Source organism: Theobroma umbraticum, unplaced genomic scaffold (genome assembly GCF_002168275.2).
Source record: "Theobroma umbraticum cultivar Fairchild unplaced genomic scaffold, ASM216827v3 scaffold_86.0, whole genome shotgun sequence".
Lineage (NCBI taxonomy): Eukaryota > Viridiplantae > Streptophyta > Magnoliopsida > Malvales > Malvaceae > Theobroma > Theobroma umbraticum.
This window is the reverse complement of record NW_018397263.1, coordinates 6047373-6059024: the sequence shown is the minus strand read 5'-3', so window position 1 is coordinate 6059024 and position 11652 is coordinate 6047373. Positions and strand designations below refer to the sequence as shown.

Below are 11652 nucleotides of genomic sequence, written 5' to 3'. Positions count from 1 at the left end.
TCTAGCCAAGTAATAATTAGAAGGTCAACCAAATCCTTGAAATGGGTAATCTAAGCAGTGGTTTTTTCTTTTTTTGTTTAGATAATTTACTATTTTCGATAACAATTTTATCCCTTTATGGGATTTCGAATGATTGGCAATTGGCCGAATGATTATAAATTGCAAATTACTCAAAATATTACTAAGTATTTGATTCGGTCAAATTTTGTTGTTTCTACTTCAAATAAAGTTTTCTGTTTTACTATTAAAAAATATCTACAAACGCTGAGTGCAAGGGACATGGGTTTCGGCCCACTGATACAAAATTCAGATAGCTTGATTAAAAATAATAATAAATTTTAATTTAAAAAATAAAACAAATAATTTTGAACATGACACAAGAAGACATGAATTTAAATAAGTTTAAGTTTAATTTTAGTGTGTTTCATATCTTAATCGTGTCAATATAGTTAAAACACGAAACTTTCGTATCTCAATCGTGTCAAACACGAGTAACACGTTTAAACACATTTTAATTAATTGTGCTAATCGTGTTATCATCTTTAAATGTATATACATAACACATTTATCAATCCATTAAAATTAATAGTCAAATACTATTTTTACTTTACTTAAATAATTTTAAACAATTATTTTTAAAAAGTTTGAATTTCATAAGGATAATAATATAATAACACCCAAACCCTAGTTTCCAAAGGTAATGTTTTAAACTAAATTTTAAATTTTATTTGATTTTTTTATTTTGATTCAATGTTAATAATATTGTTTCCATTTGTAATACCGGAATGATGTGACATTGACGAGCAAGTTTTCAATTTTAGTTTGGATGTTTAGAATTGTTAATGGTTGATGATGTGGTTTGTAATAGGTATTTAATTATAGTTGAAAATTATTGATGATTTTAGATGTTATTAGTATTTTTAAGGTTATATGTTAATAATGGATTTTATTAATATAATAATAAATTTTATGTATCTTATTTATATTAAATTTTATTATATTTGATATTATTATTATTTTGTTATAATTATTTTTATAATTATTGATTTTAAAATTGAATAATAAAATAATATTTAATTATAAATATTTTAATTTAACCGTGTTAAACAAGTTAAATGTGTTAATCTTGTTTTTTAAAAAATTATGTTTAATAGTATTTACTAATTATTTCGTGTCATATAAAAAATCTAAACACGATTAATAAACGTATTAATCGTGTCGTGCTATACGGTTATTAAACATATTTGTATATATATTTTTATATATTCCTATGAATAATTATTCGTATTATGTTTAATTTTAATTTTATCATGTTTCATGTTAATATGATTAAGACACGAAAATATGAATTACTAAATCTATTAAAAAAATACCATTTGCACTATAAGATATTACATTAGGGCAAAGCTGTAAACATCTAAAATGACTTCCTCAAGCTTTCTCAGAATTCACAAAGGAGAGAAAGTTAAAAGGAAAAAGGTTACTGCTAATTAGTGGACAAAGAATAAAATATATGTTGCAATACTTTAATCTCCAAAGTATTGTTCTGCCTACCTAGAAAAAACAAAATTAAAGCAAATGACATATTGACCACTCATTGGCATTATAATATTAATTTAAAGACATACCAAAATTTTTGTACAACTTTTAATCTAATACAGCTAAGCTATCAGCAACCAAAAGATTAGGTTTCCTTTTTAAATTTTAGTTTTTCTATGACTAGCCTCCTGTCCATCTCTCATTTAACTTGAAATCTATATTTAAGGTTACCATTAAAAAACCAGAGTTGTCAGAATTAAAAAAATACAACAGACAATTATGGTTTTTGCTATAAAAGGATGGGTCAGCTGCTAAAAAATTTGCAAAAAGGTTTGCCCATTTTCCCTTCATTGCAGAGTCCAACTCCTTAATTTGGACCAGAAAATTGGTGCAGCAAGCCAACAAAAGTTAAAAAGGGGTCCTCCCAAACTTGGATTATTTGAAAGAAATAAATAATATAAAACAAGTTAGAGATATAAAAAGACAAAAAAAAAAAGTGGTCGTAAAAGGGTGTAGATTTTGTTTTTTCTTTTTTTTAAAATAGTAATGATTTTTTTGTACAAAGAACGAGAAAAGTTTGACACAATGTTTAATGTTTGAAAAAAATTATTAATTATTTAAAAACTTGTAAATAAATTTTTATTTTTTATTTTATATAATTAAATTTTTATATTTTTATTTTAAATTAATAATATTTTATAATTAATTATTAATTAATTATTATTAATCAAATATCTATTTTATTTTTATACGATAATTTATGTAAAATGTAAAAATATTATATAATAATATCATCATATCATACGATATCAATATATCATATTGATATTTATTTTATTCTTATATGACAGTTTACATCAAAAGTAAAAATGTTATATAATAATATTATCTTGTCATATTAATATGTTATATTGTTATTTATTATCCTATGTTAGTGTCACGTTAATATTACATAATATAAAATAATAAATAATATTTTAATTAATTATTAATTATAAAATTTTATTTAATTTAAAATAAAATTATAAAATTTAAATAAAAGTAATAAATAAATAAAAATATAATTAATTTTTTTTAAATAATTCAAAAAATTTGTAAGTAGTGTGCCAACAACTTGAACCCAACAGTTATTGAGCTCCTTAAAAAATTTGAGGAAATTTAATGGGTTGGAATCTTGATACTTTAGCCCAACGGTTATTAGCTCTGCCCTTTGTACCTCCTATGTACTAAAAAATATAGACTTGCATGAAAACTGAAGCTCATTGGTAAGTGGCGTGTAGTTCCATTACACTTGTACGCTTCCATCTGCCGTCTCTCTTTCTCTCTCTCTTCTTTGCTTGAAATTGTACCGACATGGCTCCTAACAAATGGGGTTTCTCTGCCTCTTTCTTGAACTAAGAAACTAGAACCTGCCCTCTTCTATTCTACTGTTATGTGAGTACTTCAGTTTTCTTTTCTCTTTCAAGGTTCTGGTTATCATCAGAATCTCTCCTTGTCTTTCTTCTTCTTCTTTTGTTCAGTTTGTGATGATCTCTTCTTGTTGCATCTGCTAGTTTTATCTTTTTTACACTTTTCTGCATCAGGGTTTCTGGTTTCTTTCCTTTTTACCCAATTCATCTTTGTTGTCAGCCATGGGGTTTTGGTCCCTTATATAGGATTTTTTTGGGCTTATGTTTATGTACGGAAAATCCAAGGGGGTGTTTTCGAAAGAGCGATGTTTGATACGGGGAGAACTTGGTAGCTATATATAGTTTCCGCCCTTTTTTCCTTGATAGTTTTAGTTTCTTAATCAAGGCTTGATTTTGTTTAAGGTTTCCCCTGTCATTTTTGTTACTTGGGATACTGAGGAGATCAGTCAGTCATGGTGGAGCCTATTTCTGTAAAACCTTATTGCAGTTGTTTGATAGGATTTTTCCTTATTTTTTTCATTTTTTTCCCATAAATTTAGCAAACTTTGGTGATGTACTTTTAATTACATATATTTTATGTTGCAGGAACTAGTTAAATAATTGAAATATAGTTAATTTCAAGGGAGGTGTGGCGCCATTGCTGGGATCAGTTTGAGAGGTAAGAATGGCCATGCAAACTCTGTATCTTAAAGAACATGATGGGATTGTACATAATCCCATGGGGCAGTTGGCATCAGTACCAACGCTGCCTTGGTGGAGTGCTTTAGGATCTCAATCCGTTTATGGGGAATCTTGTGGCCAATCCAAGACTTTGTTGATGGAACATCCCTCTAGTGGAGACCAACTCACTTCTACTAAACAAGCTGGGAGGGCTACCGAACAACAACTGAATAAAGCAAATCCTACTCAGTTCACTATATTCCCTGGTAATCTCATCTGTATCTTTTAGGTTTCCCACTTAAAATCTACTGGTATTTTCCATTATTAAATCTGCTGTAGCCAAATATTTATATGCCTTTGGATATGGAACATCATTTTGTTAGACAAAGCTCTTCATTTTTTATATTTCTCTTCTCCTCTCTTCTCTTGGGAGCACTTCCTGAGCTTTGGCCTAAGCAAGGAAAGAGTGAACAAGGTACCTGGATGGTTCTTAGATTTGAAGATTGTCTAAACATTGCGTTATGAAGATTAATTATTTCCAGCATTTTATCAACAATTTGGTTGGAGATAAGATTGTGGCAATCAGAGTAAAATATACGGCTTACAAAGTTATTGGTGATATAGAAATTCAAGGAATTAGGATGAAAAACGTAATTTTGAACTTAGAAGTGTCAATCAAAGCAAGAGAGGTTGTAGTAGCACGGTTGGACCCCCCTCCCCCCTGCCATATTGGAAATAGATCTACGATTCTTAAGGATAAAGAAATTTATTTGGAAATAGATCTACAATTCTTTTACTTTTGGACGTGTGAATGCCCCTTTTGTCATATTGGATAAAGCAATTAGAAGTTGTACTGATGCTGTAGCATATTGGAAACCTTAAGGAGAAGGCAACCTAAAGCATCTTTAAGTGAGTTCATAAAATTCACTTCTTCACTTTGAAAAGCTTTCCAACTAATTTTGTTTGTTTAAATTTGCTTCATGAACTAGTTAATACTGACACTTAAAGGTGCTACCTAAATTGACTCATGCAAGGTCAAAACAGAAGGATCTGTTTGCTATCTATGAGAGAATTTCTACCAATGTTCTTCAAATCCCACTTTTCGCACAAATGAGGTGCTAATAATGAACACTCCAGGTTCTGTTAAGATTCATCAAATTTTGCAAGTTATAGCTTAGACAGAAAATGGCTAAAGGCAAGATAATATTTTGGGTGAAGAAGAATAATAGAACTTTTTTGATGAAATGCTCTGGATGGTGAATAAAATAAAATAAGAATCAAGGTTGGATGCCTGCAATTTGTGATGACACTATAGGATTCATGGTTGCTTGAGTCTCCTAAAAGGAAAGATGTCAGGTTTTTCCCCATTGAAGACAAAAGTTATTAGAACTTCAAGCACTTGATAACAATTAGCTTTTGCTGAGGATATTCTTTGAATTTGATGCTATGCAGCATAGTTGGGGTATGTAGCCTGTAAAAGTTTTTGTGCATGGTGATGAGCGTAATTTAATTGAGATGTTTCATCATGCCCTCTACCAGGAAAACGCTAGTACTTGCTCAAAGAATAGAGCACTTTAAGCTCAAGCTTTCGACTGCTGCATGCCACATGGATTGTTATTGAACTTGAATATTTGAGTTTCTTTACCTTCCATCACTTTAGAATTCATTGAAGAACAAGATGATTATATAATAACAGTGCGTTTTTTCTAGACTGCTAGTCAGGATCAATGTTGGCTCTAGTTCTCTCCCCATTTGCCCTTATTATCTGATGGAGTCCACTGAAAGTAATAATTATAGGCCCCTTATATCCCCTCTTTCTGCAACTTGCTTGAGAATTTTTTTTTCGTCTTTTTCATCCAATGCAGCCTATTTAATGATCTACAATTTTTATGTTTTACTTAACACTGTAGCTTATGTTGGCTAATTTATGTGGTAGAGATGGGCAAAAACTACTGACACATAGTTGTAAGGTGCTGATGCTTTTGTCTTTACACAAATTATTAATGCACTGACTATTACTAACCAGCCAAGTGGTTTTCATTCAGGTGATTTCAAAAATTCAGGGGATGGACATAAACCTCAGGCAGTCATCTCTCTGCAATCAGCTCCTTCTGAACATCATGCTCGCTTTGAACTAGGATTTCGTCAGCCCATGGTAATATTCCTTAGAAACTTCCTTCCATTAACTGATTCACTTCTTTGCTACTTCAGTTAAATCTTTTTGCTCCTTGCGTCCAACTGTAGGTCTGTGCAAAATACCCCTACGTGGATCAATGCTATGGAGTTTTCTCAACTTATGGACCTCAAATTTCGGTTTGTCTTCTATTATTCCTCTAGCTAGCAACTTCTCTTGATTTATACTGTCTCAATTATATTATGAGGTAAAATATTGTTGTTCCATGTATTTTACTTGATTGTACTGGAGATATCTGATTCGTGCTGAACTATCTAAATAGTCATATAACATACAGAGACTGTTTTGGGTTATCTTTTCCTTTTTGGTTTGAAGTATTGTAATTTGCAACAAGGAGCTTAAAGTCGAAAATGTTTTGAATTAAATCTTTCTTTAGTTTTCCCATTCAGTTGCATTTCCTTCTATCCAGAATTTTCCAATCTTGCTATTGAATTTTCTTTTACAAGGCCAGCCAAGCATGTGAAAATTTTACCTTTTAGTCATTTTTTGCTTCCAGTTATATTTGTTGATCATATTACAATAATTATCAAATCTGAAGCTTGCCCTTCCCTTATTTCCTTACTGGGTGTGCCTAAAGATTATGGACTTAAGTTTAAGTTTGGATACTCTATGGTTGAGAGAGCTCAAAATCATCTACCAGTTTGATTTTTGGTGAACCTAATGGGAATATACATTTAAGCCAATGAGGGGCCAGTTGAAAGATGATTTCTGCAAAAAAGTGTTAAGGTGTGCAACAAATTTTAATCCGATAATACATGCGCATCCACATATAAAAAATATGTAGCTTTTACTTGCTCATACCGCACAGGAAGGAAGCATGATAAACCCCCAAATTACATATTGCACAAGTGAAAATTTAGATATAAAAGCTTGGAAAACGCAGGCTTTCTTGTTGGATCTTCACATATTCTCCTTCATGACTGTGTTTCCCGGTGGAGGTGTTCTTTATCTAAAAATATTTGAAATGCTATCTTGTCCGGTGCTTGGAATGCAGACTTTATCCTCTCCTTCACGTAACACCTTACCTGATTCATGTAATTCCTAATGATTTAGGGTCGTGTTATGCTGCCATTGAATATGGCAACAGAGGACGGACCAATATATGTAAATGCCAAGCAGTACAATGGAATCATTAGGCGTCGGCAGTCTCGTGCAAAGGCTGTACTTGAGAATAAAGTGACCAAAGCAAGGAAGGTATGATCTCTTTTTTGGGTACCCAATTCACTATTTCTTTTAATTGTGAAAGTTTGGCCAAAGCTTTTATGGAGACAAGCTAGAAGCAAATTTTTGTTTTTCTCAACACTTGCTTCTTGCCTTGATCATATGCTATGTAATTTAGGCAAAAATGATTTACCCTCATGGATATAAGCCTCTTGAATTAACCACCTCACTCAACCCAGATGTAGGAATTTCTAGGTTTGCAAAAGATTGATCCAAATGAGTTGGGCTAGAAATCTTTCATTGGATAATTTTCGCATGTCAAATGGTTTTGGTTTGATAGATCTTGTCAGTTGCCATTAATCTTGGGGAGGATATCCTTTTTTTAGTTTGACTCGAAGCTTTGATATCGGTGATATTTCCAGTAATATGCATGATATGATTCCGGCCTGAGAAAGTGAATATTTAAGATTCCTTATGTAGAGCTGAGGTTAGTATTGTTAGTCAATATTAATGTGGAAAAGGATACCTAGTTAAAAAATTTCAAAACTCAATTTACCCAACAAAAATTTACTAATCATTAATGTGGAACTATATATGCTAGAACCAGATAGCTAGGTATCTCAGTCATAGTTGTTACTTTTTTTGGGCTAAGACTTAGCTAATTTGAATTCATAGATGTTATCTTCAGTATCCCATAATTAATGTATCCATGATGTTCATGGGTTTTTTGTTTAAATCTTAATCTAGTTCAATGTTTGAATGAATTCAGTTTCTCTTCTCCAAAGTTATGATCTTGTTCATTGAACTAGATGAAAAACTAAACAAAGTCTTAATTTGAAAGCCATAAAAATCATGAATGTGTGCGGTATATTGAAATTATTAAAGCTATTGGGCATTATTTCAATCAAGACCACTATCAGATGTCTTTCATTGTTAGATGATTCTTCACTTGAAAATTTAAATATCTTCTTCTGCCACAAATATTTAGGTTCTGCTTTTGTTCCACAGCCATATATGCACTACTCACGCCATCTGCATGCAATGCGCCGGCCAAGGGGATGTGGCGGCCGTTTCTTGAACACAAAAAGTTCAAACAGTGGCAAAGATGGAATTAAGATGAGCAAAGCTGCTCAAGGAAAACTTTCGCACTCTGCAGTTTCACAAAATTCTGAAGTCTTGCAATCTGACAGTGGAACCTTGAACTCGTCCAAGGAAGCAAATGGAGGAGGCTCAACTCTTTCAGGGTCAGAGGTGACCAGCATGTATTCCAGGGTAGATCTTGAACACTTCCCAATCAATCATCTTGGACTGTCTGTCCACACTCTCCCACGCATGGTGGACAATGGGCGTGGTACTGTTATGCCCAGCAAGTGGGTTGCAACAGGAGATAACTGTTGCAACCTTAAAGTTTGATACCGAGGGGATTAGTGGGATTGGTGCTAAGTTCGTTGCACCTGCCCACTTTCCCTGGAGCAACCAAATGGAGGAACTTTGTTGCATCAGCTGTTGTGGTTTTTGCAACAGGTTTTGGTTCCCTGGATAGTCCAGCCGCCATTTGGTTATTTAGGCAAATCATTCTTGGCTCATCTTATCTAAAGCTCTTCCTTACAACTCCGCGCAGAACTGCTGTCTTGGGGTGGTGGATGATGCTCAAACCTTAATATAAGAAATGGATCAGACTATAAATGGGGTGTTTCCACTGATCCGGTAGAACTTGAATGTTTGATTATGTGCTTGTAATCCTAAATTTGTAGAATTGTGGTGTTCCTGAAGTATGCTATCTACTGTTTGTCATGCTTGAGAAATAATATATTGTAGAATATTATGCTTGTGTTTTTATGTGTTATTCCGTTTGATTTCATTCTCAATCTGTTATGGAGTTACACCCCTGATGGGAGTATATACGCAAAATTTTCCACTTTAGTTCCTTACTTGATGATGAAACAAATTAAATTGAAAACCGGGCAGTTCCTGATTACACCATGTGATGTGCCTTAGCATGCCACAGAATGGTGTCATCTACTGCAATTAGGATTCTGGAGAAATAGCTTTCCTAAATCTTCTTCATTCTTTATTTTTCAAATTTTGACTCTGTTTTTCACTTGTTTTCTCTAGATGTATAATTGTCTGTACTATAGAGGAATTTTGGTTGCAAACATCGAAGATTCGAACCTTGTTTTCTCCTGATTATCCTTGCTTTTCTAGCTGTACGTGTCATGGGCGAGCATAGGACCAAAACTGGCCGAAATTTCAAAATAATTTTCTACTAATATCTTAGAACCTTCAAAAGTGCAATTCTTACTCTTCACGCTGCTTAAGAAAACGAAAACATGATCTCTCTTGTCTCATAATCTTTCTTCTGATATAAACTAGTTCGACAAAAAGGAAGGTAGCTGGTCATATGCTTTGCTTGGATGTCCAAATTGTTTTTTTCTTTGTTTTATAATAAGTAGATATGAACCAGAATCAAAGACACAAAGAGAGCAAGCCAAACATGAGAAACACTCGAAACAAAACCTTTGCCATCCTCATCTTGCTGCTGTTTAGCATGTCAAGATACTCTGTCTTGGGAAAAATTCTAGTTAGGGTCATGAACCAGCTGGGAAATCACAGGACTCTGAACATACACTGCCAGTCCCGTGACAATGATCTTGGCTATGTTGCCCTTCCAGATGGCTCTCAATTCGAGTGGAAATTTTCTGTTAATTTCTGGGGCACCACGCTGTTTTATTGTAACGTGCAATGGGATCAGTCAGGATGGCACCGTTTTGATGCCTACGCATACGAATGGGACTCTGGCCGATGTCAAACAGAATGTATCTGGAAGATCTCAAAGGATGGTCTCTTACTCAATTATAATCAAGAATTTCAAACCTGGGATCTCGTTCCTTTCAAAACATAGGTAACTGATATTCCATGAAATTTTTTTGTTACTTTGAAGCGGCAGCACATCAGAATTGTAGTATGAGATGCAGAAACAGCAAATGGTTTGGCTCAATGAATAATTTGACATATTGAAAAAACTATTATAGGACTGAATTGGTTGCAGCCTCTACACCCTAATTACTCTAGCAACCGAATCATTATGCTGCCGCTTTTGACATGGAAAGATATTCTATCCACAAATGATTAGCACCTGCCCATGCCATACCATCTTCCTTAAGAGTTGTACTAGTTACTATGATTTTGTGATTATGGTCCATACACCATAATCCCTCAAATTTAACTGCTTTCATCAATAATAACATATCTCACATTTTAATACAAAAATTTATCTCCATAATATATTTTTTTTTCTAAAAAAAATAAATCTATTTACAATAAAATAAATTTTAAAAATTACATCTAAGAAGCACCAATGATAAGTTTATACATGCTTTGCTCAAAGAATTAGGTTTTTAAATTCTCCTTCTCTCATTAAAAAAAAAAGATGAAAGTGAAATTCTAAAAGAAAAAGCTAAAAAGAAAAACCATTATAGACTTCACATTTTATTAGTTTCAATTCAAGCAATAAATATGAGGCAACTAGAAATTTTTTTTTTTAAAGGTAAAGTGAAATTTTATTTATCATGGGAATAAGGAACTTCTCTAAATCTGAAACAACATCAAGACCAGGACCCAAGCACAGGATATTGGTAGGTATGCCTCTTATAACTCGATATACCCTCCAATAAACTTTAAAAAAGACCCAACACAAAATCAGCCACCCAAGACGGAAGTTAAAACACCTATCAAGCAAAATAAATGGCCTTCACCTACACTAAAACTTTGTAGGATGGCGAATGTTAGAACATCAAACTGAAAAACTTAGAAATTGACTTCAATGCGTGTATCAATGCCACTTTCCTTAAAGTTTTATTCGCCTCATCTTGTAGTGTGCAAAAGAGTTATCGGCGTATAAACCTCAAAGATATAATGAAGCCTAGTGATTGATGGCTTTTTGCACTGACAAAATCAATCCACTGAGCACTCATCGGAGTATAACAAGATTATCAAACTTCTATAATATTTTTTATGTAGGAAAATAGTATAGAAGAAAACTTGGAGGATGTTTGAGGAAGAAGAAGGAGAGATATTACTGTTTTTCTGATGTACGTTGAATAAAGAGAGTCTTCTTTTATAGGTATAGATGCATGTTCTCAACAGACACTGTTTGTGTCTATTTCAAAGAGTTGCTCCTATTGGTTTTTTCCAACAGACGTGACTCTTTTTTTATTTATTTTATTTTATTTTATTTTATTTTTCAACAGACATAACCTTTATTTTGGTTTTAATTTCTAACAATCACAATTTTCCTTTTATTTTGATATGAAATCATATCTTTTATTTGAAAATGTCCAACAATCCCCCACCATTTTCAAATTAATCCAAATTTTGCAATAATCTTAGAAATCAATTGCATAAATGAAGGTGTCTTCCGATTGAACTTTCACTTAATGAAAACATATTAAAGTTAATCGAAATTGTATGGTAGACTATACTTTGAAACAACTACTCCATTTGGTTAACCGAACACATCTCACACAACGATTTCAACACCAATGAATGCACAGTATCTGGCAACACTTTTATGGCCATGCGTCTATATCCTCTTTTCATGAGTGATATTAGAGCCAAGCTCTTGAACTCCTAGAAGCGGTCATACTTCACACTCACATAGGTAGATCCCATGAATGCCCCCATAACTAA

General features: G+C 32.7%; 1 protein-coding gene across 2 annotated transcripts; it reads left to right on the top strand.

Annotated features, from left to right (window-relative positions):
* Window positions 1–2755: 2755 nt before the first annotated feature.
* LOC110420390 (nuclear transcription factor Y subunit A-10-like) lies at window positions 2756–8788 on the top strand. Of its 2 annotated transcripts, none has more exons than XM_021433677.2 (6): window positions 2756–2804; window positions 3534–3874; window positions 5654–5763; window positions 5853–5921; window positions 6856–6996; window positions 7972–8788. In XM_021433677.2, exons 2-6 carry the CDS (start codon window positions 3613–3615, stop codon window positions 8374–8376), a joined length of 987 nt encoding a protein of 328 aa, XP_021289352.1. In that variant the 5' UTR covers window positions 2756–2804; window positions 3534–3612; the 3' UTR covers window positions 8377–8788. The 2 variants fall into 2 exon arrangements, with proteins under 2 accessions (XP_021289352.1, XP_021289351.1); XM_021433676.2 differs by lacking the exon at window positions 2756–2804 and adding an exon at window positions 2819–2973.
* The last annotated feature ends 2864 nt before the right edge of the window (window positions 8789–11652 follow it).

Bases quoted from the DNA above. Each gene is read 5' to 3' on its own strand.
- LOC110420390 (XM_021433677.2), top strand. From the start codon at position 3,613: ATGGCCATGCAAACTCTGTATCTTAAAGAACATGATGGGATTGTACAT. The intron at 3,875-5,653 runs GTAATCTCATCT...GTTTTCATTCAG, and splicing joins TCAGTTCACTATATTCCCTG to GTGATTTCAAAAATTCAGGG. The intron at 6,997-7,971 runs GTATGATCTCTT...TTTGTTCCACAG, and splicing joins AAGTGACCAAAGCAAGGAAG to CCATATATGCACTACTCACG.